At 43.5% G+C, this 27,431-nt stretch overlaps 1 protein-coding gene across 1 annotated transcript; it reads left to right on the forward strand.

Annotated features, from left to right (window-relative positions):
- On the forward strand, positions 1-26,710 carry RIGI (RNA sensor RIG-I). Its single transcript, XM_059833288.1, has 18 exons — positions 1-106; positions 258-389; positions 2,234-2,412; positions 3,745-3,895; positions 5,786-5,911; positions 6,734-6,847; positions 7,834-7,987; positions 8,871-9,129; positions 9,864-10,026; positions 10,442-10,543; positions 14,821-14,978; positions 15,285-15,420; positions 16,304-16,452; positions 17,746-17,836; positions 18,552-18,722; positions 20,281-20,432; positions 24,030-24,176; positions 25,945-26,710. The coding sequence occupies exons 1-18, from the start codon at positions 1-3 to the stop codon at positions 26,242-26,244; spliced, it is 2,790 nt and encodes a 929-aa protein (XP_059689271.1). The 3' UTR covers positions 26,245-26,710.
- Positions 26,711-27,431: the final 721 nt, after the last annotated feature.

Consider the following 27,431-nt stretch of genomic DNA (forward strand, 5'->3'; position numbering starts at 1 on the left):
ATGACCGCGGAGGAGAAGAGAAGCCTGCAGTGCTACAGGCGGTACATCGAGAAGAGCCTGAACCCTGTGTACATCCTGGGCAACATGACGGACTGGCTGTCCGACGGTGAGGGCCGGCAGCGGTTCGCTTCCCCGGGCGCTGCCCGGCGCCCGCGCCCCTCCCGCTGCCGGCGCGGGTGGGGAGCTCTCGTCTCCCCGCCGCCACTTCTGCCCCCCGCTACCCCCCTCACTCTTTGCCTGCTTCGGGTTTTTGCTAGAGGTGAAGGAGAGAGTCCGGAAGGAGGAGGAGAAGGGGGTGACGGCGGCCGCCGCGCTGTTCCTGGATGCCATCCTGCAGCTGGAGGCGGAGGGCTGGCTGCGGGGATTCCTGGACGCCCTCTTCGCAGCAGGTGCGTTCCCACTCGCAAGCGTGGTCCCCTCCGCTTCCCCCTTTCCCTGCCAGGGCCGACCAGCCCCGCGCAGGCGGGACGTGAAGCATCGCTGCGTTGTCCTTGGGCTTCTGCGGTCGTGTCTTGTCCCGTCAGGTGAGATGCGGCAGGAAAAAGTAGGTTGGGAGTGGATGGAAATAAAATTCATCGAAGGCGTGGGGAAACGCCCATCTGAGAGGCAGCTGGAACAATTCTGATGATGGAGAAAGTCAATGAAAGATGAAGGGATGCAGAATAAAGCTTCATTGACAGGACAATTGTCTCTCTCGGAGCGTTTGGAGAAGAAACAAGGCAGCCATTGTTCTCACCAAATAAAGGAAGCTAAATCCTCTGAAAGAGAAAGCTAAATGGGTTTCAGGACGCGTGTGGGGGTTAACTGGTAGCGTGGGATAACTTCATTCAAGGACACAGTCTTAAATTAGAAACTGACTTTTAAAAAAAATACTCGGAGGTCTTAAAAGTGTTATGTTTCAAGAAGGAAGTAACCATTAGTAGTTTATAAATGAGATGGTTGTTCCTTAGTAGCTATGACTGCTTGATATGTGAGATCCTAATGCAATTTCCTTTCCAAAACGTGACAGAAGAGATTGTGAAGGTGTAAAATTACCAGAATTTGCCAGCTTTCCTCCATACATGTAGGTTCTATCATAGATTCTTGTTGGTGATTTGTTAGATATCTCAAACCCCAAAATCTCAAGCCATAAACCACTTTCATTTTCATTTACTCACTATTAACTATGTATAGTTACAGTATCTCAGTGAGCAACTACTACAAAATTTCTTAGCACTTTGATGTAGCCCACTCTCCCCTTAAAGAAAATACTAGGTCCAGAGAAACTTTTTAGCTGCCTGTGATAGTCCTAGTTTCTGAATTACCAAAACATCTTCTTTGAACGTGTTGATAGTGTTCAGTCTGGTGTACCTTCAGCAGAAAACTGAAAAAGTTAACCTGCTGACTCCAAGCACTATCCCAAGTACTTATTAATTGGGCCTTAGACTAGAATTTAGCATTACTCTTGTATTTGGCAGATGCAGAGATAGGTGATAATTACATTAAAGACATTGTGGTGGTAAGTATCCACACTTCTCTCCTGCTACTCCGCAAGAAAATAAAACGTTAGGCAAATTCCTTCTGTCTGCCCACCATTCCTCTGGGACCCTGACCTGCTTCTTCCATCTCTGGAGCCTACACAGCAAATCACACAAGTCCTCTAAGTATGATTCCCTGCCACTGTCTGTTCCAGGACAGTATTTTCAGCTGTTTGCTGACTGTCTAGGCTGCAGGTGTCTGGGTTGCGTTCAGTCAGGGACTGAGTTGAATATGGTAAGGATTTTTGAAGGAGGGTGGAGCCAAGGGCAGGACTAAAAGGTAAAGGGCTGGTAAATAAAAGAAAAGGGGACCACAGGTGTTTGTGATTCTGAGTAGTGTCCTGTGCTCTGGGAATTCCTGTGGAAGAGTATCATGGCCTGCAGGGATCCAAGGATTGTATGGATCAGAGGAAGGGGGTTGTTACGGTTGCTTGCGCGATGTGATATGTGACATCGTGTAGCTCTTTTTTCTCTTTGCAAGTGTTACTACCACTCTTTTAGCATAGGGTTTTTCGCATTATAGACACAAGTGCTGTAAAAGAAAGCAGTCACTTAATTGATAAAAATTGTTTGTGGTTCACCAAGATTTTTGTCAGTTACAGGCCAAAATAATTTTAATTTCTGTGGTGTGGCTTAGAAAGTTTTTTTTTCAGCTTGTTCCTACCTATTCTAGTTGGATATTGAATTCATAGTAAAAATTTGTCTCTTTCTGGAAGGTTACACTGGACTGGCAGAAGCAATTGAAAACTGGGACTTCAGCAAACTGGAAAAACTGGAGTTGCACAGACAGCTGTTGAAGCGGATAGAAGCAACAATGCTAGAAATTGATCCAGTAGTACTCATGCCCTACATAAACACATGCCTGATAGAAAGGGAATGCGATGAGATCCTGCAGGTACAGTTAATGGTAAAATCCTGCTATTTGCCTAGTTTTGCTGCGGAGAAGTGCTGGCTGCCTCACTTGTGGGATGAATTGGTGCCCATCCATCAGGCTGCTGAGTGAGTAGGATGGCCAGCCACAGTGTCCTGGGGAGGGACTTTACTTTCTTCTGCTTAGAGGAGGCTTTGCTGTGTGGCTGCAGCTTCCCACAGCAGCACTGTCTGTGACACCTGCACGTCTTGTTCTTCACCGCCCCCGGCTCGATGGATAAGGTGGTGTGTGAAAGGGTTGCAGGCACAGAAGCAGGATGGGGTGGCTTTGGCATTGGCAGTGCTCAGCTGTATGTCTTTGCGGAGTCCAGGCTCCCATGAAGAGACCTCAGGGGCTCTGGAAGGTGCCACATTACAGTGAAATGGGTGCCTTGCTATGCCTTTGAAATAGACTCCTTTCTGGAGTGTTCACGCTGCATTAACACTCCTAAAAACACAGATGGAAGTAGGCAAAGCAGCATTTAGATGTTGCCTAAATTGATTCCTGCTTGTCGTGGGATTTGACATAGTCTATTACCTTAACTGTGGCAAACCCTAAAAACTCTGTGTGGCTCTTTGAGTTTTGTCAGCATCCAAAGGGATGGTCATAGGGTGAAACGAAACTTCTGTTCTGAAGCCATTAGCCAAATGCTGTCTGACAGAAGTCGACAACATTTTCATTGCCTTCAGATGTGAAGCTGCTGTGCTGTTATGCAGTTCCAGCTTAGTGTTGTTATGGATGACTGATAACAAGTGATACTACCAATCACTCATCATTTACAACTGGTTAATAATAAGTTATTGATGCTGTGTGAAGGAGTCTGTTAGGTGTTCTCGCTCCTTGTGACTCCTGAGAAGGATTGTCTGCAGCCATTTTATTTTTAAAACAGTATTTCTTTATGGAGATACATAACATTTGGAAAGCTATTGCACCTGACCAAACATCAGGCCTGCCATAAATTTTGTATTTTTGCATTTTCCTATTCTGGAATGTTTTTTAATCAGTTTGGCCTTAGAGGTTTATGGCAGATACGGATGAAAATTCACAGAATAGCTCTGTGATGTTTCAGACCTTGTGAATATTTAAGCAAATAGCCTACCTGTTGATGTAGTCCAGCTAAGTTTAGTGTACATCTAGGTTGGCAGAATTGCAGCAGTAGTAGGTAAATGACTGACTTTTATTGGAAACCTTTTATTCTGTGAGAAGGAAATGCAATTTTCAACTGAACATCAAACAAAACAAATCAAAATATCAGTCAAAGAACAGTGGGTTTGATCACTCAGAAGCTACAGCAACTTCTGTTTGTTGTGTGTGCAGATCAGTGAACACAGAAGCAAAGCAGCTGGGATAACTAAACTCATTGAATGTCTCTGTCGATCGGATAAGGAAAACTGGCCCAAAAGCCTTCAGCTGGCACTAGATAACACAGGATATTACAATGCAAGTGAACTGTGGGATGTGAGAAAAGGTAAACTGCGAACCGTTTTTATGATGCTCTTTTCCTATTCTTGTACCAGACAGTAGTTTTTTTTTTAAGGAGAGTAAGGTGAATTTGAAAGCATCCCAGCAGACTGCATTGCTCATTGTTGTTTAAAAATAGAAACTTTTTAAAAATTAAAATGTTTTTGATATAAAATAAAATATAGGTACTACCCTACAAACCACCAGAAATTATTTTTTGAGTATTTTTCCTCCCATACAGTTATGAATGATGTCTCTTTTTGGTAAACAGAATTGGACAGCATACAAGCTCTGAAGGTACAAAACTAACAAAATGTTTATCTTCTTCACTCCCTTCTACTGTAATTCACCTTTTGCCATCTTTGTGGTTGCTTGAGTTGTGATAGATGCGATGTTTCCTGCTAAATACGATTAGTAATTTGATATTCGAGAAAGTGATATGCTTCTGTGATCCACAAAGCAGATCATACACTTTTTTTCTTTGAGAAATTGATAAGCAGTATTTACCAAATCACTACGTTAATTTTTTTTAAAAATGCAGAATTTCCCATAGTAAGATTTTGCTTTTGCCATTGAATTTACCTTTCTCTACTTGAAAAATACCTATGTAAGTACCCTGCAGCATGGGATAATTTAGAGCGGAATACAGTATTTCACTACAAAATAATTAAGATAGACAATTGATTTTAGATAAGCTGGATTTCCTTACATCTACATTCGCTTTGTCCCACAGCGTAAGTGATTGTTTGAATTGTTTTTAATTAGCAGCTGCGACAAGCTACTTTTAAGTGGCTTCTTAAACAGTATTTCTTATTTTGAAGTGTTTTTATTGCTGTAGTCAAATGTGTGCAATTTCTTATTTGGAAATTTAATTATTATATATATAAATTTATCTATGTAGTTAATAAATTTATAAATAATTATATAAAAATATATAAGAATAATACTTATTTGCGTATATATTTTTTAATGTAGCTGATAGTTATACATATTATTTGGTTAAAAGTTATATTTTGTAAGTTAAAGATATCACTGTCTTTTGGGGTGGCTTCTGCTAACATCCAACTTAATAAAGCCAAAGTTAGCCTACTGAAGCAACATCCATATTGGAAGCATTTTAATGCTAGCAGTTAAGAAGAGTTGCTAGTAGCAGTTAATCTCAGATACCGTGTGCTTTCTGGAGCTGGATTAGGGTGCAAATGCGCTCTTTTGCCCTCTCCAAAGCAGCTCTTTGTGATCATGTGTTCTGTTGGCAATGAGATTCTTAATGCAAAGCCCAGTGACAGTTCTTTGAGAAGGTAATAATTTTGGGGCCAAAGAAAATTTTAGCAAGCATCTTTGGAACTTCTCTTCATTATCATGTAAGATAAAGGGTGGAGATGGTCTTACAGTTTCTAGGTCCTTCCAAAAGGTGGGGGGAAAGGGAGAACAAAGTCTTGAATTTGCAAAGCTTCTGTGAACTCCTAAGTATTTTTCATGCTTGTGGTTAATGTCCCTGTTAAATTTGTAATCTTGTCACTAAACACAGAGGATATAACTTTCCTCCCAATCTGTTATCTACCTTGATTTTTAAGGGATAGATAAATGTGTGTTGAGTATGTTGGTCTTCTAAACCCAAGACTCTCACAGAATCACAGAATCATTAAGGTTGGAAAAGACCTGTAAGATCACGACGTCCAACCATCAACCCAACACCACCACGCCCACTAAACCATGTCCCGAAGTGCCATGTCTACATGTTGTGCTATCCATCTTACTTGAAAGGGAGCCTGGATGCAGCGTCATTTTATGTGGTCTTTCCATGCTAGCAACCAACTCCTTCACCTTGCCATGCCAGCAAATACAACATTTTAAAATCAAAAGGATCAATAACGTGCATTTTTTTGTGATTGTACAGGTAATGACAAAGATGTTGATGGTGAAATGTCAGATGCCTTTGACAACAGCTTCGAAACCATGATGACATTTTCTGAAGAAGCAGAATGTGATAATAATCTCAGTGAAAATCCTTGTTCAGCTTCAGGTAAGATTTAGCAACTTAAAACACTTTGAGGCTGGAATTCTCCATTTCCTTAGACTCCTGAAGGATCCACATGTGGTGTGCCACAAAGGAAGATACTGAGGATCTAGTACTAATCTCTGACTTGATTTAGCTGTTTTCTGTTTTAATGTTTAAAGAATCTCATGCTGGGCATTGCACATGTTAGGGGTTGCCCTCTTTTACCACATTTCTAGTGTGAAGTTGTGCTGCCAGCACATTGTCAAAAAGGTCTCCAAACACCAGACGGTTGTTGATGCATCTCTTCTCTGATATAACTAATTCATATGTGACCTGATATTAGCCAGTTGAGAGACCTGAATATGGCTGCAGAGGATCTGTGCAGTGGCTGTCATGTCTCATATGGCAAATTTTGCTCCACCAGTGGTTTCTAGTTCCTGTTCTGCAAGTGCAAACCCTCTGACAAGACCATAATTTACGAGAGTATTAACTTCAGAAGTCCGTAGAGCAGAAGGCTAAAAGGAATACTGCCCATATATTTGGGGGAAAATAAGCCCTTGTGTTTTCCTTCTGAGTTGAAAAAGACCAGCTGAGTTGTCAGCCAAGACCTTGAAATTAGGTCATTTTAGGAAGCACAGTCGAGTGGTAACAAAAGTGTGCCATCAAACCTACACAAAATTCTTGTCTGGTGCGTATGTCCTGTTAAACAGCTTGTCTGTCAGAGAATGCTCTGTGTAGGCAGTGAGGACTCTACCTCTGTCATTTTAGATAGCAACTGTATGGGGCACACTATGTTTTGTGTGTTTCTATTGCAACACTCTTCACAAAAACATGGTTGTCTTGTAGAAGGGATCTATCAGTCTTCACCTGTTTATGAACCAAAGAAAGCTCGGAGCTACCAGACTGAACTTGCGCAGCCTGCTGTCAATGGGAAAAACACATTGATATGTGCCCCCACAGGTAAGAAAACACATGTCTCTCAGAAAAATTCTGTTGGTGGAGAGGGCTGTGAAGGATAGGGAAGGGTAAAGGTTGGGTCAGACTTTTCCAGCTGTTCATTTAAAAGCAGTCTTCCTTGCAGGAGTAGATACAGATCTAACCTGAAATTAATGACCAAGGGCAGCACAAAGACTGAGCAAGACAGACGTGTCTCTTGGCACTTCCGTGCTTTTATTCAGATTTCCGTGTTCTGACCTCTGCTTCTCTCTCCCCGGTGTGGATTTTTGAGTTAAAATCACTCACTGATCACTGCAGATCTTTAAGATCTTGCAAGTTGAAGGAAAAATAGGATGAGTTGCCGTGAGACTCCCCTGTCTTCTGTACTGCAATGCCTACAACATCAAAACAACACAGGGAACTTTTGCTCAGGACTGAATTAAGAAGATTGATGTTCAGCAGCAAAAGAGAGATCAATCAGCTCTTTCTCTCCACCTGTGTTTTCCACATTGCTAGCCTGATTCTCCCCTGGGCCCTGGAGAGGCAAGTGGGGTAGCAGAGGCAGGGACGCAGAAGGGCTCTGGGTGGCCTGCACCGTGAACCTGAGTGCTGAAAGAAAAGAAATGTGAGAGGAGCAAGGCTACTTGGGGAAGGGTGGAAGCTGAAAGTGCCTGGTGCCTGTACCATAGTCTGATATGATGTGGGAGTACAGTCTAAGAGCAGAAATAGACTCAGTGATTTCAAAGAACTCAAATAAAACGGCAAATGGGTTTTCCTTCCCAGTGACTGCCACGTGGTCTTTACAGACTGAGACTGCAAGAGAGAAAGGGATGATTACCCACCTGAGTAAGCAGCAAGCATGTGTTCAAATCCGTCCCCAGAGAGTCTGGAAGAGTTACAGCACCCTTGTCACCTCCCCGTTGCTACAGGGCATCCACATGAGACAGGCTCCTGCTTACAAATACTCCCTTTCATACTAGTGCTTTACCTTTCTCGTTCTTTGTTTAAAGGATCTGGAAAAACTTTTGTGGCACTTTTGATTTGTGAACACCATTTCCAAAACACGCCTGCAGGACGAAAGGCAAAAGTTGTCTTTCTGGCAACTAAAGTGCCAGTGTACGAACAACAGAAAACTGTATTCAAGCAGCATTTTGAAAGAAGTGGGTAAGTGTAATTCTACCTGGTGGCTTCCTCCACAGAAAATAAACTGCTCTCTAGGTCAGCTGTGGCTAGGGGTTCACTGGTGACAAGAGTGTTTGGCATTAACATAAGGATGATGCATAGTGGTAAGAATGGCAAGTTACCATGGTAGACTTTGTTTGGAGAGTCTGAAGTCTGCTTTTGGAGAGTTTAAGCACTGGCTGTGCAGCATTTGTGGAAAGGGCCAAAGTATACCTGTGCTTGCCTCTGGAAGAGGGTGAAGTGTGTTCTGTCTCGAGACTCCTTGCAGCCCTGCTTCCAAAGACGAGGCAATTCCAGGCAGCAGCATTGCCATTCTCAAATGGCAGAGTCTCTCTTTCTTTTCTAAATGGAAGGACCCAAACTTCTTTGGTTTTTCAACCTCTAGTCAGAAAATGGTGGTCCACCTCTCAGATGGGACTGAAAATTGCTTAGGGGAGTATCAACAACCTATAGCTTCTGATTTTGAGGGAAATGATTACTCAACATCCACATATGAATCCTTATAGTTATGGGAAAATGAGGCTGCTGGACAGAAAACAGTCCCGTGCTGCCAGAGGTATACAGAAAAGGGATGAAGGGTGGGATCTCCAGATAGATGTGAACTGACAGATGCAGCTTAAATGTACAAAATCACCACCCCTCAAATCTAATATGTCTTAGTTAATGGGAGTTGAAAATCCAGTTGTTTACCCTCAGCAGTTTTTTACCTCAGCTTCTCTGGGTCAAACTGCCCGCCCCAACAATCTGTCATTTTGAACTTAGTCACTACCCTTCAGGCTTGCTGAGAAGTCCATCGTTCTAGCTTTTTTTTTTTGCCCTGCAACACATCCTTTTTCATACCTTATCTTTTGCCTCTTCTTCCTAGATACTCTGTTCAAGGAATTAGTGGTGAAACAGTTGCAAATGTCTCCGTAGAAAAGGTTATACAGGACAGCGACATCATTGTGCTGACACCCCAGATTCTTGTGAATAGCATGGAGGAAGGGATTCTTAGCTCCCTCTCCATCTTCACTCTGATGATATTTGATGAGTGCCACAACACTACGGGCAACCACCCTTACAATGTATTGATGACCAGATACCTGGAACAAAAATTTGACTCCTCTGCAAACCAGCTGCCTCAGGTAAGGTCCAGCCCGTCAGTGGTGGAATCATTAGAGAGAAGTATTTTGCAGTGCAGTCAGCAAAGCCTGAAGTCTTGCCTTTTGTGTTAATCCAGGTCAAATTCCCATTTAACAATGGCTGCAAATTGAAATGGTAGCATCTTGAACACTTTTTCCCTCCTTTCAGACACCTCCAGGCTGTTTTCCCGTGTTATATCTTTCCTCCAGCTGCCAAGAAAGACTGATCAAACATGACGGAGACTGGAGTACTTGAGAGCAAACAGGATTGCTGGGCTAGGAGGAAAGCATGTGCCCCAGAACTTAGTAACCTCCTTGTCACCTCTCTGTTGCTGTCTTCTGCAACAATAAAATGGTGCCACTGCCACCACTGCCAGGAGGTTTTGGTCCAGCTTAAAAGAGATCTCCTCTGAATGAATGTGGAGGATGGTTCTGGAGGTGGATTTGCTCTTTCTGTGTATGATGAGCACTGGCAAATACAGCTGGTTGTGGATTTAAGTGGGCCAATAGTTTATTTTCAGGTTGAATACTCAAAGCTTGAGTGCCTTGGAGGGGGCATGAGTGGGGATGAGGTTTGGCTCTCAAGATTTAGTCCTTGCACTCATGTTTACTTCAGCTGCCTGTTTTGTTTCCTTGTTTTTGAAGACGGTGACAACGTGGTGATTGGCAACAATGTCTCCTGGGTTTTTTTCGTTTGTGACAAAGGAGCAACCACTGCTATTCATGTGTGTGCTCAGATTGTAGGTTTAACTGCTTCTGTTGGAGTTGGTACTGCCAAGAGCGTCAATGAAACGATAGAGCACATCTGTACCCTCTGCTCCTACCTTGACATACAGGCCATATCCACTGTCAGAGAGAACAAACAGGATCTGCAGAGATTCGGAAACAAGCCAGAAACACGTAAGCACGCTTCCTTTTTATTTTGCTGCGAGATGCAAAGCACCATAATTAAGGCAGTTATCCAATTCTCCTTTGGTCAGGTGAAGTTAAAAGCTTAAAACTAACCTGGAGCTTTGCTTCCTGCTGGCTTGAAAGGAGTTTAAGCATGCACTTGACTGTTGCCCTGCAGTAAGGCAGTGCCCATTTGCGCAAATTTTCTCTTTGCTGAGCTCCACAATCTCTGGTTTTTATTTAGTGAGGCAGAAAAGCCAGTGCAGTTCTGCCAGTGAAGACTGGGGACTGTTATTAACAATAAACATAATTATGATTGCATAGAGCACCATATGTAGCATTCTTCTAGGCAAGAATTTGTTCTGTGTTGCCCAGGGAAATGTTTTACTTATTCAGGACACTGACTTCCATTTCTTGTCTCTAGATGTCAGATGGGTTAAAATGCGAGTTCAGAATCACTTTGCAGACATTATCTCAGGTCTGATGTCTGAGACAGAGGCGTTGATGAGGAAGATTTACGCAGTGGGTAAGATACTGTAATATGCCTGTAACTGGGACTCAGTCTTTGACTACATCAGTGTGAACCCTCATGGCTGCTAGAACAGTCACTCTTTTTCTGCTTCCTTTCTCTTCCTTCCTTTTTACTTGCCTTTAGCCAGTATTTCCTAAATAAGAGATTACAGGTAGAAGAATCAACTATTTTCCTGTTACACGTGATTAGTTGGATAACCATAAAAATTTTTGCTTGGATTTCAAACTGTGTTTCCTGCAGCTAAGGGTGGTGTGCTTTTGACACTGTGAAATCTTCTAGAAAGTTCAAAGAATCTGAAACAAAACTACCAAAGGGCTTGCTTTCAAAATGCAATGAGCTGGATTTCATTGATGAGAGATATCTGTATGTTCTTATTTAAGCATTTCTCCAAATGCTTCGTACCTAAATCTGTCTTAGCTAAGGAAAACAAGAAGGGTCTCAGTTTTGGTGTTACTCTGAATGACACAATTTCTTCCTTTCAGCGAAAGTTTACTTTCACTCTTGCTGCTCTGACACTTCTCATATTTTCTATGGCCTTTCTGAGTTGCGCTCAGAGCTATTTCTAGGGGTGCCCTGGCCACCTTTTATGGTCAGCATTTTGTCCTCTATACCTCTGGGTACCCCTATTTCTACTCTTTACCAGATGTCCATTATTTCTTATTGAAAAGCATTAAGGTAATTTTACAGAGGAGGATCTGTGGAACACGAACACCACCAGAGAGAGGATATGGCTGGCTAAGAAAGAAAACACTTGTCTGTAGGGTTACAGCCTCAGGAGCTGCAGTGGTGTGAAGGTTTGCAGAGAGGTAGATGCATGGCTGTGAGAAGACAGAATGGGTCTCATTGTCATGAGACCTAATTCTGCAGCCCTGCAGAAATCAATTAATCTTCTCTGTTTTGCGGGGTTCCTAAGTGGTGTCTAGTAAGTGGCTCTTACCAACAAATTTGAGAGCTACAGGGGGTACAAAGCAGAGACCCATGGATGGCTATGCTCAGGATCAGCCTTGGTCTACCCAGCTCTGAGTGAGAGGATTTTGTCTGTGCTTAGACTGGCTTTTGCAGACTGACTAGGGTGCCTTAAGCCTGTTGACCTCAGTTCTATACTTTCTAGATTTTTTTTTTCTTCCCCCCACTTTCCAGGTACTGGAGAGTGAACTATATTTGGGGGCAGGAAGAGAGAATTTTAAAAACACACCAAAACAAGAACAAAAAAACACCCAACCAAAAAAACCAACCCAACCCAAAACCCAAGAAACCCCAACAAAGAACAAATACAGTGGGAATTTTACACTGCACACTAAATTAACAAAAACTTCTGAAGCTTATTTCTGCATCACAGTTCCTCGTGCATGAATGCCATTGGCTTCCCTTCTGTGGACCCTCTGATTACTGAAGTTTGTGAAGCACTCAGACAGAGCAAAACTGCTACCATGGACTTCCAGAGGGCAGACTTTGGCCTGTTCAGGACAGTGGTTGAGAGGATCCCTTGGGAGGCGGTCCTGAAGGGCAAAGGGGTCCAGGAAGGCTGGACCTTCTTCAAGAAGGAAATGTGCCATAAGAAGAGCCGGCAGGGAAGACGACCGGCCTGGCTGAACAGGGAGCTTTTGCTGGGACTCGGGGAAAAAAAGAAGAGTTTATCACCTTTGGAAGAAGGGGCAGGCAACTGAAGAACAGTACAAGGATCTCGTTAGGTCATGCAGAGAGGGAATTAGAGTGGCAAAAGTCCAGCTAGAGCTCAACCTGGCCATGGTCATAAGGGATGACAAAAAATGCTTCCATAAATACATTAACAACAAAAAGAGAGCCAAGGAGAATCTCCATCCTTTACTGGATGCGGCGGGGAACATCGTCACCAAGGATGAGGAAAAGGCTGAGGTACTTAATGTCTTCTTTGCCTCAGTCTTTGATAGCCAGACCAGGTATCCTCAGGGTATTCAGCTCCCTGAGCTGGAAGACAAGGATGGAGAGCAAAATAAACTCCCCGTGACCCAGGATGAAGCAGTTAATGACCTGCTATGCCACCTGGACACTCACAGGTCTATGGGGCCTGATGGCATCCACCCAAGAGTACTGAGGGAGCTGGCGGAGGAGCTTGCCAAGCCGCTCTCCATCATTTATCAACAGTCCTGGTTAACAGGGGAGGTCCCGGACGACTGGAGGCTTGCCAACGTGATGCCCATCTACAAGAAGGGCCAGAAGGAGGATCCAGGGAACTACAGGTCTGTCAGCCTGACCTCGGTGCCGGGGAAGATTATGGAGAGGTTCATCTTGAGGGTGCTCACAGAACACATGCAGGACAACCAAGGGATCAGGCCCAGCCAGCACGGGTTCATGAAGGACAGGTCCTGCTTGACCAAACTGATCTCCTTCTATGACCAGGTGACCCGCCTAGTGGGTGAGGGAAAGGCTGTGGATGTTGTCTACCTGGACTCCAGTAAAGCCTTTTGACACTGTCTCCCACAGTATTCTCCTGGAGAAGCTGGCGACTCATGGCTTAGACAGGTATACTCTTTACTGGGTAAAAAACTGGCTGGACGGCCGAGCCCAGAGAGTTGTGGTGAATGGAGTGAAATCCAGTTGGCAGCCGGTCACAAGCGGAGTCCCCCAGGGCTCAGTTTTGGGGCCGGTCTTGTTTAATATATTTATTGATGATCTGGATGAGGGGATTGAGTGCTCCCTCAGCAATTTTGCAGATGACACCAAGTTGGGTGGGAGTGTTGATCTGCTTGAGGGTAGGAAGGCTCTGCAGAGGGATCTGGACAGGCTGGATGGATGGGCTGAGGCCAATTGGATGAGGTTCAACAAGGCCAAGTGCCGGGTCCTGCACTTGGGTCACAACAACCCCATGCAACGCTACAGGCTTGGGGAAGAGTGGCTGGAAAGCTGCCCTGCAGAAAAGGACCTGGGGGTGTTGGTCAACAGCCGGCTGAAGATGAGCCAGCAGTGTGCTCAGGTGGCCAAGAAGGCCAACGGCATCCTGGCCTGTATCAGAAATGGTGTGGCCAGCAGGAGTAGGGAGGTGATCGTGCCCCTGTACTCGGCTCTGGTGAGGCCGTACCTCGAATACTGTGTTCAGTTTTGGGCCCCTCACTCCAAGAAGGCCATTGAGGTGCTGGAGCGTGTCCAGAGAAGGGCGACGAAGCTGGTGAGGGGTCTGGAGCACAAGTCTGATGAGGAGCAGCTGAGGGAGCTGGGGTTGTTCAGTCTGGAGAAGAGGAGGCTGAGGGGAGACCTCATCGCTCTCTACCACTACCTGAAAGGGGGTTGCAGAGAGGTGGGTGTTGGTCTCTTCTCCCAAGTGACTAGTGACAGGACAAGAGGAAACTGCCTCAAGTTGCATCAGGGGAGGTTTAGACTGGATGTTAGGAAAAAATTCTTCACTGAAAGGGTTGTCATACACTAGAACAGGCTGCCCAGGGAAGTTGGTGGAGTCACCCTCCCTGGAGGTGTTCAAGGAACATGTGGACGTGGCATTGTGGGACGTGGTTTAGTGGGCATGGTGGTGTTGGGTTGATGGTTGGACTTGATGATCTTACAGGTCTTTTCCAACCGTAGTGATTCTGTATCTGACAAACAGGTACTGACTAGTTCTGCCTCAAGAACAGGCCCTTGGATAATATGCCTTTAAGTACCATGGACCGTTTAGCAAATGAGTACTTAACTATTGAGTAGCTGGTAAGTCAAGGAGCAATGCACATGCAGTGTCTTGAATACTGTAGGCTTCTTATAGGATAAGTGATCTCTAATTTTATTGCTAAAGACTCTGCAGATGCGTGTATATACACAGATCCTCAGATGAATTGTACTGGGTTAATTTTAGCCTAACATCTGGGTACGCTTTGAAACACAGGGAGTGAAGAAAACAGAGCCAGATTCTTCTCAAATTGTTCCTAGAGGCAGGATGAGAGGCAGTGGGCACAAACAGAAATACTTAAACAACAGGAATAACTTCTTTGCTGTGAGGGTGCTGAAACACTGGAACAGGTTGCCCAGAGAAGTTGTAGAGTCTTTGTCCTTGGAAGTACTCAAAATCCATTTGGACATGATCCTGAGTGACAGGCTCTAGGTGACCCTGCTTTGAGCAGCGTGTTGGACTAAAGACTTCTGCAGGTGCCTTCCAGCCTCAGTGATTCTGTGATTGTATCATGCAGTGTTCTTCTGCATAGGCTTTTTAGACCTAACATTAGTGGAAAATGTGTTATCTTCTAGCTAACTGTTCCAGTTATTTGTTAGTCAAGATGAACAAATGTTTGTTTTCTCCTTCTTTATAGATAGTATCTATCAAATCAACAAGAATGATTTTGGAACACAGAAGTATGAACAATGGATAGTTACCACTCAGAAGAAATGCAGACTATTGCAACTGGAAGATAAGGAGAAGGAGAGCAGCATTTGTAGAGATCTTTTTATTTGCACTGAACACCTGCGGGTAAGTATATATCCTCTTTCCTCCCATACAGAGGTGGAGCCATCCTGTTCTTCTGGTTCACCTAGGAGCAGGTTTTGAACATAATCATTTTATTTGACACGGGCTAAAGCATAGCATGTAAGAGTTTTGTCTTAAAATACTCACTAAGAACAGTATAGTGCAGAGGAGACTTTGTAATGCTTCTGTTGTCATGCAAATGGAAGAACAACATAAGTTTGTAATGCTTAATCTAATTGAATAAAATTTGCATTCATCCCCTGTCCCACAGAAAATGAGGCTTAAATGTGTATGTCTCTTTCTGAGCAGAAATTCAACGATGCTCTCATCATCAGTGAAGACGCCCGCATTGAAGATGCTTTAGCCTACCTAACGGAATTTTTCACAAACGTCAAAAATGGGCCATACACAGAGTTAGAGAAGCAACTGACAGCCAAATTTCAAGGTATTTCACACAGTACCTGTGACAGTTGCAGGGGAGAAGAGGGCTTATGGTAGGAAGAGCCAAGTGTTTTCTTCGGAGTAAGTGCAACTGTTTTTCCAGAAACTTCGCACTTTTCAGAAGATCTAGTGTCCGTGAGGGTACAAATGTAGTGTTAGGGTAGGCAGGGTGGAACTTACTTTCTGGGACTTCAAGCTTCTAGTGCAGGAGCTAAGGCAGTAGTAGTAATTGTGGCTAGATGCTATAGCAGGTTCTTACATGCCTGACTTGAGATAAGGCAGTGGTGTCCTTAAGGCTGTGCCTCACAAGTAGGGAGATGGTCTACAATCATGAGTGCTGGCAGCATTAGATAAGGCAACATACACTGCTCATTGCACTGCCCAGCCTCCTCCTGCCCAATGCTTTTGGATGAATCCCAAACTTCTGGGAAGAAGTAGGTGGCCCTTGTACCCTTCTGATTAAAATTTAGAGGTTGCACTGTTCTCTAACTTCTGATTTAGTCACAGTGTGCTGTAAACCGGCCTGTGATCTGGTGTGTTGCAGTGTTGGCTGCAATTTAAATCACTGGGCTGTCTGGCCTTAGTGTCAGTTGTTTCCTAAGAAGAAATAGCACTGCTCTTTGCAAGAACTGAGTTTGTTTCATGCTGTCTTTTGATGCATGGTACGTCACAGAGGTTATCCTGTCAGTTTTCAGAATTTTTTTTTTTCTGGGGATTTTGCTGCATTTAATCAATAGCTTTTTTGCTTGCATCTGAAAGAATGGCATAGAAAATAAAAACAGATGCTAAAGAGAATGTGGGTAGCATCTGAAAGTAGGTTTGGGTGAGAATTCTGTTTTCTGCATTAAAGAAGGTAAATTGTTCAAGACACTGCTGTTTTCTTCCAGAGAGAGAACCAGAACTGACTGCCCTTTCAAAAGATGAATCAAATGAGAATCCCAAGCTGGAAGAGCTTGCTTGCATCCTGGATGAAGCATACCGCTATAACCCACAGACTCGCACTCTTCTCTTTGCTAAGACAAGAGCCTTAGTAGCTGTAAGATGTTTCTTTTTAAAGCTCCTAAAATGGGAAGCAGGAAAATATAATGCCTCATCTATTACCCTTCGCATTTTGATCTGGAAATAGAAAAGTATGCATGTATCTGATCTTCCTAAGAAAATATTTATCTTTCTATATCTTCCTAAGCACTGATGCTCTGAGGCAGGATGAGGATTTTTCTCCTTTTTCTAAAAGCTACAGTACAGGGGTGGAGTCCCTCGTCGCTTCTTCTTGCCACATGTCATAGTTGATCTCTAAGCCATCAGATTTTTACTTCAGGTCTGAAGTCAGTTTTAACAAGATGCGTTACAAGATTTTTGGCTTTAATGTGGCAGTTTTATAAACTAGCAGCTCTGGTCTATTACTGACGGCTCATCAGGAGATATTTGTAGGTTTCCTGGAGCATTCCTATGGGCCCAAAGGAGGTCTGTGCCCTAGTATGTGTTCTTGATCAAGAAAAAGGAAAGACTTTGTAGGGTGTATGTTCTCTGGACCCTTCTGATGCACTGGTCTATTTCATCCTTGCCTAGGATCAAGGATCTAGGCTGGATGATCTTTTTTCTCCCTTCCAATACCTTGTTCCCAGAAAAAAAAAGTTCATGCTTGAAGTAAGTGTGCTGCTAATCATTATCTTCAGTAGCTCTTAAACATTTACAGCAAGGTATCATAGTCACTGGCTACTGTAAACAGATTTATCAGCTGAGAGTCCCAAGCCCCATTTTATCCTTGGGTATAGACATGCTGGATGAATTGCAAACCAGAAAAAAATTAGAGGCGGGCTAAAGTCCAAACTAACAACACCAAGCATCTGCTGGCAATTTTCTATTATAGTTGTAAAAACCTACTGTAGCGCGGCTGAATTTTGTTCTTATGTAAGGGCAGTTTGAAGGTGTTACTTTCACTGTACAGTGAGAAAGTGCAGTTTGTAAATAGCAGCTAATTTCCTTTGGATCCCGGAGGTGTTGTATTCAGTGATCTGTTGGTTTATAAGAGAAAAAGGCATACTTTTTAGCAGTGAAAGGCTGCTTGCTCTCTAGCCAGCCTTTGACTTGCAGGGGTGGGAAAAGTGGAAATCAGTTGTGGCATGGTTGGATCTGGCATCATGGCTGTTACCCTTGCTTTCTTACCTATTAATAGATGTTCCCTCCTGACGCACAAGTTTCACCTTCTATTCTGCTTTTGGTTCTCAGAAGTATTAATTGTCTAGGCAAGCATGGGCAGGATCTACCTATCTATCCCAAACTAGCATTTCATCTGGACAAGGATCTAACTCCCTGATTTGTTTTCCAGGCTTTGAAGAAGTGGATAGAAGCAAACCCTCTATTTAGCTCCATAAAGCCAGATGTGTTGATGGGTCGTGGAAGAAGAGATCAAAAAACAGGTACGCAGGTTTGCACTGAGGAGTACCAGTTGGCTAGACCTATGGTAGCTACACTGCTAAAATTGTTCTACTCTTCCTGTGTTCATCTTCTGTGCTCTTAAACAGAGGAAGGTCATGCAAGTTTGCAATATGCTTTCTTACATATCTAGAAGACCTTTAACCAGTCCTAAGGTGATGCTTGCTTTTTTCTGTCCAGAATCTTCGGTTAAAGCAGCAGTAACACTGTCAGTGACCCTTTGCTGCAGGATTCTTTTGCTAGCTCAAAAGTAGTTCAGAAACTGTTTGCTGTCATGGCTTCTTTTAATTAATTCTAGCGGTATTTCCCTGTTCCTTTTACAGATCCCTCTCTTATTTTGTGTTTGGTGGCACAAAGACATTTTAAGGTAGAATGGAAGCTGCAGCCAAAATGAATTATGCATGGCTTAAGAGTTAGCTTGGGCTTAAAATAACTAAGCTGTATGGGTCTCTCTAATAAAGATCAGCTAGGTGTTGTGCCTGAAATGGTGTTTCCCAGAATGACAATTCTTGTGGCACATCAACAGGAATTCCTGCTCAGTGGATATAGCATGCAGCCAGCTGGATAAGCAAACTTAAAGTACTTTTCTAGATCAAAAGGGCATGCTCATTTCTGATCACTTAAGTAAGAGCAAATGCAGGTGTCTTGCTCAAGGAACTCTTCAGTGTTTTTTCCTGACACAGTTTCTTGGTACTCTAGGTATGACCCTCCCAATGCAGAAGGGTGTATTGGATGCATTCAAAACCAAGGACGACAGCAGGCTGCTAATAGCTACATCTGTTGCTGATGAAGGCATTGATGTTTCTGAGTGCAACCTTGTTGTGCTCTATGAATACTTCGGTAACGTCACCAAAATGATCCAAGTCAGAGGTATGGAATTTCAGAGCTATTACTTTAGAGACCGGTTTTGGCCTAGAAATGGACATAAAGGGCTACTGAATGGCACTTGGAAATACTGAAGTAATATGTGCATGTCTTGTTATTGTTCCTCTGTGACCCTGAGTGAAGTCAGATGAATGACAGCACTGGACAAGACAGATTTGTTCACAGAACTGAGTCCTTGATGTTGTGTGACTTCTCTTTTGTTGTGCAAATTAGCCATGCTGCACAAGGTTGTTGAACTGTTCAAGACTGATCCCTCAAGTGGGTAATTATTCGTATAAGTAGAAGTATGGGTAGAAGAGCTGTAGCCAGAAATAGTGCAAATCGTTCTGACTGTGACAATTTACAAAGGACTGCTGCAATGGAGTTTCATGTATTGCCTTGGCTTCTGAAGACCTTCCCCTGCCCAGTGGCTTATTCCCAACCCAGCTACTCATGGGTACCCGAGGCCTTCGCATTTGCAGACCTCTAACATTCAAGACAAAAAAACCCGAATAAACCCAAATCAACAACCTGTTTCTATCTTGGCTTGTCTAAAGAAGTCTGTCAAGACTTTCGGTCTTGAATCTTGGTGATTTTACAATACGGCCAGTAGAGGGGAATGAAGAGCCACACTAAATACTGGTTTCTCTCTAACGTTCCTGAATGTCATAAAACTGCCTACATCTTTCAAGGGTGCATCTGCAATATTTTATCATATCACCCGAGTAGTTAACTTCATAATTTGATGGGAAGTGATCTCCATTGTACTTATTCCTCTGCTTTTAGGGTTTGTGGCCTGTGATTTTCTTATTTTTGTCTTATAACGAAATAATTGGTCCAGGGTGAAAGGATAGTGTTTATTCTTAACAAGCCACTAAAGATGCAAAGAAAATGGATTGTGTCAGTTTTAAACCACATAAAATAATGATTTTGGGGGAATGGGAGCTCAAAAGCAAATGTGAACATTTTTTCTAACTGAAATACTTCTAAACTGGTATGAGATCCCTATAGTTCTTAGTTTGCCTGTGTCACAGCAGCAAAAGCAGGCAGGCAGTAGACATAGACAGGTGGAAGAGATGACACTTGCTCTTGTTGTCACTTTTCTTGCCAGTACTGTATTGCCAGTACCAGTTCCCCAGGATTTTTGTGATAGATTTTTTTTTTTTCACTAGACACCAATTAGCAGGGCAGAAAACTATTAAGTAAGACTAAGATGAACTTTTCTCCTCTAGCTTTTTTTTCCACAAGAAGGCAGCAAGACGCTGTACAATAACTGAAGTGTCGAGCATGCCTGAGCTTAACTGAGGTAGGCCACAGAAGTAGGCAATACAGCACTGGCTGGGGGATATCCATAATGATACTTGGAAGGGAGCATCTTGTTCTGGTTTGTGATCAAAGAAGAAAGAGCTGCGAGAACACTGTTCAGAATCAGCATTATCTGAATCTGAACATGGGAAACAAAAGCAGCCACACAGAAAGTCTTTAATGCTCTTTTATGGCATAGCTGCCACTTTTGCACATCTTGTTAAGAGTAACTAAAGAGGATAAATGTGTTGATGTGCAGGTCGTGGAAGGGCAAGAAACAGCAAGTGCATCCTTGTGACAAGTAAAGCAGAACTGGTTGAGAATGAGAAACACAACCGTTATAAGGAAGAAATGATGAATGAAGCTGTTGAAAAGCTACAGAATTGGGATGAAACAACATTTGCAAGAAAGGTTTGTACTTCTGTGGAAAGTCACATAGGAATTAGGGCTTCTTACCATAAAAAGGTGGCAGGATCAATAGCCCAGCTGAAGTGCATCTACACCAATGCATGCAGTATGGGCAACAAACAGGAGGAGCTGGAAGCCGTTGTGTGGCTGGAAAACTATGATATAGTTGCAATCATGGAAACATGGTGGGATGACTTACACATCTGGAGTGCTGCAATGTACGGCTATAAACTCTTCAGAAGGGACAGGTAAGGAAGGAGAGGCGGTGGGGTAGCCCTGTATCTTAGGGAGTGTTTTGACCGTCTAGAGCTTGATGATGGTGATGATAGGGTTGACTGTTTATGAGTAAGAATCGGGGGAAAGGCCAACAAGGCAGATATCATGGTGGGAGTCTGTTATAGACCAGGATGAAGCGACACATGAAATATTCTATAAGCAGCGGGGAGAAGTCTCATGATCACTAGCTTTTCTTCTTGTGGGGGACTTCAACTTACCAGATGTCTGCTGGAAATTCAACACAGCAGGAAGAGTCTAGGAGGTTCCTGGAATGTGTGGAGGGTAACTTCCTGACACAGATGGTGAGGGAGCCAACTAGGTGCCCCGCTGGACCTGTTGTTTGTGAACAGAGAAGGACTTGTGGGTGATGTGATAGTTGGAGGCTGTCTTGGGCACAGTAATCATGAAATGATAGATTTTGATTCTCGGAGAAGGTGGGGGGTCAGCAGAACTGCCACCTTGGACTTCTGGAGGGCTGACTTCGGCCTGTTTAGGGGCCTGGTTGACAGAGTCTCTTGGGAGGCAGTCCTGAAGGGCAAAAGACTCCAGGAAGGCTGGACATTCTTCCAGAAGGAAATCTTAAAGGTGCAGGAGCAGGCCGTCCCCATGTGCCGAAAGAGAAGACCAGCCTGGCGGAACAGAGAGCTTTGGCTGGAACTTGGGGAAAAAAAGGAGAGTTTATAACCTTTGGAAGAAGGGGCAGACAACTCAGGAGGACTACAAAGATGTCATGAGGTTATCCAGGGAGAAATTTAGAAGGGCCAAAGCCCAGCTAGAACTTAATCTGGCTACTGCTGTGAAAGACAATAAAAAATGTTTCTATAGATACATTTGCAACAAAAGGAGGGGTAAGGAGAATCTCCATCCTTTCCGGATGTGGGGGGAAAACATAGTGACAAAGAATGAGAAAAAGGCTGAGGTACTTAATGCCTTCCTTGTCTCAGTCTTTAATGGTAAGACCAGTTGTTCTTGGGGTACTTACTCCCCTGAGCTGAAAGACAGGGATGGGGAGCAAAATGAAGTCCCCATAATCCAAACGGAAATGGTTAGCGACCTGCTACGCTACTAAGACATACACAAGCCTATGGGGCTGGATGGGATCCACCCAAGGGTGCTAAGGGAGCTGGCGGAAGTGCTCACCAAGCCACTTTCCATCATTTATCAGCAGTCCTGGCTAACCGGGGAAGTCCTGGTTGTCTGGAGGTTAGCAAATGTGACACCCATCTACAAGAAGGGCTGGAAGGAGGATCCGGGGAACTACAGGCCTGTCAGTCTGACCTGAGTACCATGGAAGGTTATAGAGCAGATCATCTAGAATGCCATCACACAGTGTGTACAGGACAACCAGGTGATCAGGCCCAGTCAGCATGGATTTATGAAAGGCAGGTCCTGCTTGACCAACCTGATCTCCTTCTATGACCAGGTGACCCGCCTAGTGGATGAGGGAAAGGCTGTGGGTGTTGTTTACCTGGACTTTAGTAAGGCCTTTGACAGCGTTTCCCACAGCATTCTCCTGGAGAAACTGGTTGCTCATCGCTTGGACAAGTGTACGCTTTGCTGGGTAAAAACCTAGCTGGATGGCTGAGCACAAAGGGTTGTGGTGAATGGAGCGAAATCCAGCTGGAGGCCGGTCACAGGTGGAGTCCCCCAGGGCTCAGTATTGGGGCCAGTTCTCTTTAATATCTTTGTCAATATCTAGATGAGGGGATTGAGTGCTCCCTCAGAAGGTTTGCAGACGACACCAAGTTGGGCGGGAGTTTTGGTCTGCTGGAGGGCAGGAAGGCTCTGCAGAGGGATCTGGACAGGCTGGATCGCTGGGCCCAGGCCAGTTGGATGAGGTTCAACAAGGCCAAGTGCCGGGTCCTGCACTTGGGTCACAACAACCCCATGCAACGCTACAGGCTTGGGGAAGAGTGGCTGGAAAGCTGCCCCGAAGAAAAGGACCTGGGGGTGTTGGTTGACAGCCGGCTGAAGATGGGCCAGCAGTGTGCCCAGGTGGCCAAGAAGGCCAACGGCATCCTGGCCTGTATCAGAAACAGTGTGGCCAGCAGGAGCAGGGAGGTGATCGTGCCCCTGTACTCGGCTCTGGTGAGGCCGCACCTCGAATCCTGTGTTCAGTTTTGGGCCCCTCACTCCAAGGCGGCCATTGAGGTGCTGGAGCGTGTCCAGAGAAGGGCGACGAAGCTGGTGAGGGGTCTGGAGCACAAGTCTGATGAGGAGCGACTGAGGGAGCTGGGGTTGTTCAGTCTGGAGAAGAGGAGGCTGAGGGGAGACCTCATCGCTCTCTACAACTACCTGAAAGGGGTTGTAGCAAGGTGGGTGGCGGTCTCTTCTCCCAAATAACAAGTGATAGGAAGAAAGGAAACTGCCTCAAGTTGTGCTAGGAGAGGTTTAGGTTGGATATTAGGAAAATTTCTTCACTGAAGGGTTGTCAGGCAATGGAATGGGCTTTGCAGGGAGGTGGTTGAGTCACCATCCCTGGCGGTATTTAAAAGACATGTGGATGAGACGCTTAGGGACATGGTTTAGTGATGGACTTAGTAGTGTTAGCTTTGCAGTTGGACTTGATGACCTTAAAGGTCTTTTCCAACCTAAATGATTCTATGATTCTATGTTTCTATCTTCCTAGACCTTGGTAGCAAATTTTCCAGTGCAGAGTGGAATAAGCCAGTGGCAGCCACTACCAATAAAAAGGCTTTGCACACAGTTCTGCCATATCCCTGTGGATTTGCAGGTCACCCCATGTTTCTAGGCAAGCTTTCAGAGACTGACCTGTGCAACAAAGGATGTCCAAGGCCATCTAGCCTTTGTGAAGTTTCTTCTCCTACCTCGGAAGCTTGGTTTGGCTGCTCCTGCTTCTTCTCAGAGAATTCTGTTTCTGCATGAGCTGCAGGTTCCCCGCTCCAGGCTGTGGCTGCTGCCTTTTTCTCTGCCTGCAATTTCTGTGGTCTCTGGAGCCTTTCCAAACCGTGAGCTTCCCAGAGCAGCAGCACTACTTCTACTGCAGGCAGTCTCATATGACTTAAGTCTTCACAAGGACTTAATGGCATCCCAAGGGGCCATAAGGGGGTGGAGTGGGGGAAGGAACAGACAGCATAAATCCTGTCTATCATGTGGTCTTTTTCTTACCTTGCATTCTTAACCTGACAAATATACCACATTCTTTCTTTGGTATGAGTTGCTAGAAGAAGGCATGTTTTGTTTGTTTGCTTTTAAGTAATAGGTTCCTAGATGTTACATATCCTGAGTCATGTTTAGACAGACATTGGGGCTTCTCTTAATTTTGTAATGATCTTGATTTTTATTTATTTATTAATTTTAAAGATACATGACCTGCAAATGAAGGAAAAGGTATTACGAGATCTCAGGAAGAAAGAAACAAGACCTAAGGTAGTGGAAGGGGAAAAAAATCTTCTGTGTGGAAAATGCAAAGCATATGCCTGCAGTACATATGACATCAGAGTTATAAAGGTATGTCTCTGTATGGAAACCTACATCCATGAACACCAGGAAGCCAGCATTATTGAACTAACAGTGTTGTTTATCGGTGTGGAAAGTAGGCTATTTTGTACGAACTGAAGGAGAAAAAAATTCTGAGTAAATCAGTAAACCACAGGACCAGTCATAACTACTTCTGTAGCGTATTATGATGGTAGTTGATAATGTCCAAGGTGTGCAAATATGTGATATGACAGGAATCAGTTCAGTTTTCCTGAACCCCCTTCTGTTAGAAACTGATGAATTTTGTGTAAAACCATGTGATCTTCAATGACATAACCCACTAGTGTTAACTGCTGGGTATTTACTTTCCCAATTAGCACATGATTGGAAGTCTTCCTGCAGTTGAGGGATTTCTCCCACCATTTTTGTTCACTGAAAATTATCCGTATAAAGTACTGAGATCAGCTCACTGTTCAGCTCCTTGGCTTATGGGCCAGTTTTCTGTTTCGAAAGGCAAGGCAAATCATGGTTTTACAAGAGGAGCCCTTTAATTCTTCAGTATTACTTTGTTTTCCATTCTTTAGGTAGTTCACATTGCTTCTATGTATCATCTATCTCATGGGGACATTTTTATTGTACACTTTCTGAACTTGAATTTCTCTGTAGGCCCAAGAAGCCAATACTCTACACATGGAAAGTGGTGATCATGAAAAAGAGCCTCTTCTGGACACTTTGAGCCTTTCTTGTTCTGAAATTTGTTCTTTTGAAGCTTCTTCTATTTGTGCTGCTCTGAAAAGCACAGCTGTGATGTGTTAAGGGGCTTCAGGCCACAGCTGAGCATTATAGAGTGCTTGCCTTCAGGCACTTCCCTTTTTCATCAAGAAAGTGGTTTTTTTTGGTTTTACCAGCTGGTTTTGGAACGTAGATGGAGTTCACTACTCCTCTGCACAGGGAAGGTCCACAGGCAAGGAGTTGGGAATAACTCAGCCTTGTGAAAACCTAGTTATGTTTCTTTGAAAAATAACAAAGGATATCTAACACACTCCTGTGACTGTTAATCCATTTTGTGCTGCTGACTTATCACCTATACCTGTGCAAATAGATCTGAGAGTTCAGAAAATTCTTCAAAACCAGTTTTTGCTTAGTACTCTGCAAATAACCCCTCACAGTATTTTAAATAATCCCTACAAATGGAGTTCTGTCATAGTTCAGCCTAAATATTTAATGGAAGTTGCATTTCCATGAGGAACTAGCATTTTCAGACTCCGGCTCAAATTGTACATACACTTTCAAATTAAGTTGTTAATTTTTTAAAATCTTTTATTACACAGGTTATGAACAAAAACTAACTCCTTTACCTTGTTAGGGTTACTTTTTCTACCTCTCCAAAGTAACTGCATCACCCCTCATGGAAAGCTGGGGTCATATAGTTAAAATAAGTGGGAAGCAGGAGTCTCTCAAGTTGTCTGTTGTCCGGATGACTCTGTTAGTTGTATGCACAAGGCTCAAATACTGCAAGCATGGTTTTTAGAGAAGCTACCTAAGGTCAAATATGTATAACCTGGTGACTGGTGATAGTAATTTTGGTTTTGATAAGCCCAAGCCTGGGCCTTTCTTACCTGCTATTTAATGAATGGAGCAAAAAGAGCGGTGAGCCAAGGGGGCTCGAAGATGAGCCTCCTGCATGACAGGAAGCACCCTACCAAGGAAATGGTATTTGTGAGGGTAAGGGTAATGTCAGGAAAAAATGAGGAATGGTGTTTCTACTATTAAGTGCTTCTGGCATGTGTTGTTTCAGGACTCTCATCACACTGTCCTAGGAGACGCATTCAAGGAGCGTTATATAACAAAGCCTCACCAGAAACCAGTGCAGTTTGATTGTTTTGAGAAAAAAAGCAAGATGTATTGCCAAAATACTAATTGCCAGCATGACTGGGGAATCACAGTGAAGTACAAGACATTTGATAATCTACCAGTGATCAAAATCAAAAGCTTTGTAGTAGAGAGTGTTGAAACTGGGACACAAATGGATTTTCAGAAATGGAAAAATATTAATCCTTCTTTGAAGAATTTTGATGTTGAAGAAATGTCCAGCTGAACTCAACGTTTTATTGCATGTATCACCCTACTGTGCTAAGCTGAAACAGTGGACGATCTATTTCTATGTATAAAAAGATCTTGTTCTTTATGCTGTCTGATATGCTAGGCCCCTCATCAGCATCTGGCTAGATTAAAAAAGGCTAGTATGGCCACTAAAAAAAATCTGGTATCTAATGAAATGTTTCACTAGAAGTTTTACTGTAAGCATGGACAAACATGTGCCTAAGCATCTAGATCTTAATCCTTGCTGCTATGAAGAAGTTGGTCTGAAAAAAATAAAATCAAGTTGAATGACTAACCAAACATCTAATTTTAGGTGACAGGCCACAACTTCAAGCATTTCTGTGTGAATCAGAATATTCTTTCTTACTGGTAACTTCTGGTTGGACGGTACCTCCGTGCAGACAACATGGCTTATGCATACTGACACTTTAAGCACTACTTTAGCTACTTTTAAAGCTTTTTAAAAATTATTTTTAATGTTCTAGGCTTTTTGGTGTATAGAAAATTGAAAGAAAATGTCCAGTAACTTTTCTCTAAGGAAGATACTGCATCTTTTAAATCCATCTTTAATAGAGAATGCTTCTGCAACAGTCCAAGAAAAGCAGTAGGGCTTCACAGAGCCCTCCTGGAGGAGGCACCTTCTGGATTGAAGTGGTAGCACTGTTTTCTTCCATCACTGAACGTTTGTCAAGTTGCTGTTGCTGAAGTTGCAGAATGGACACCTTTCTAGGTGTTGCTTAACTGAACAAGTCCCAGGGGGGACAAGGCAGTGCCCTGTAACATGGGTGAAGGCTTAATTTAGATGGTGATTAGATTTACACTGATGTCCTGTCTCCTGAATTAGCATCTGAAATCTCTCAAGACACTATTATTAATTCTGCAGATTTCCTGTCAGAACTGATCTAGAATTGGAACAAAGTCCATGTGACGGACACATATCAGTGTGTTTAAATTTTAAATCCCCCCCCCCCAGCCTAGATCTCAGACTTCTCTCAAAAAAACAGAAATCACTACCAACACAGTTAGGAAACATTGTTAAACTTGTACACTTTAAAGCACTTGCTGATTCTATTTATCTTCAAGGAGCTTAATCGCCAATATTTCTGGAACCAAGATCAAATATATTTTCAGTTCATTTTATGCATTTGATAGTGTAGTAAGGTATGTATGTAGAAGAATTAT

Source organism: Gavia stellata, chromosome Z (genome assembly GCF_030936135.1).
Source record: "Gavia stellata isolate bGavSte3 chromosome Z, bGavSte3.hap2, whole genome shotgun sequence".
In the NCBI taxonomy this organism is placed as follows: Eukaryota; Metazoa; Chordata; class Aves; order Gaviiformes; family Gaviidae; genus Gavia; species Gavia stellata.

Coding starts and splice junctions, on each gene's coding strand:
- RIGI (XM_059833288.1), top strand. CDS start 1: ATGACCGCGGAGGAGAAGAGAAGCCTGCAGTGCTACAGGCGGTACATC. Junction 7,988..8,870: donor CAGCATTTTGAAAGAAGTGG/GTAAGTGTAATT, acceptor TCTTCTTCCTAG/ATACTCTGTTCAAGGAATTA. Junction 15,421..16,303: donor ACTGACAGCCAAATTTCAAG/GTATTTCACACA, acceptor GTTTTCTTCCAG/AGAGAGAACCAGAACTGACT.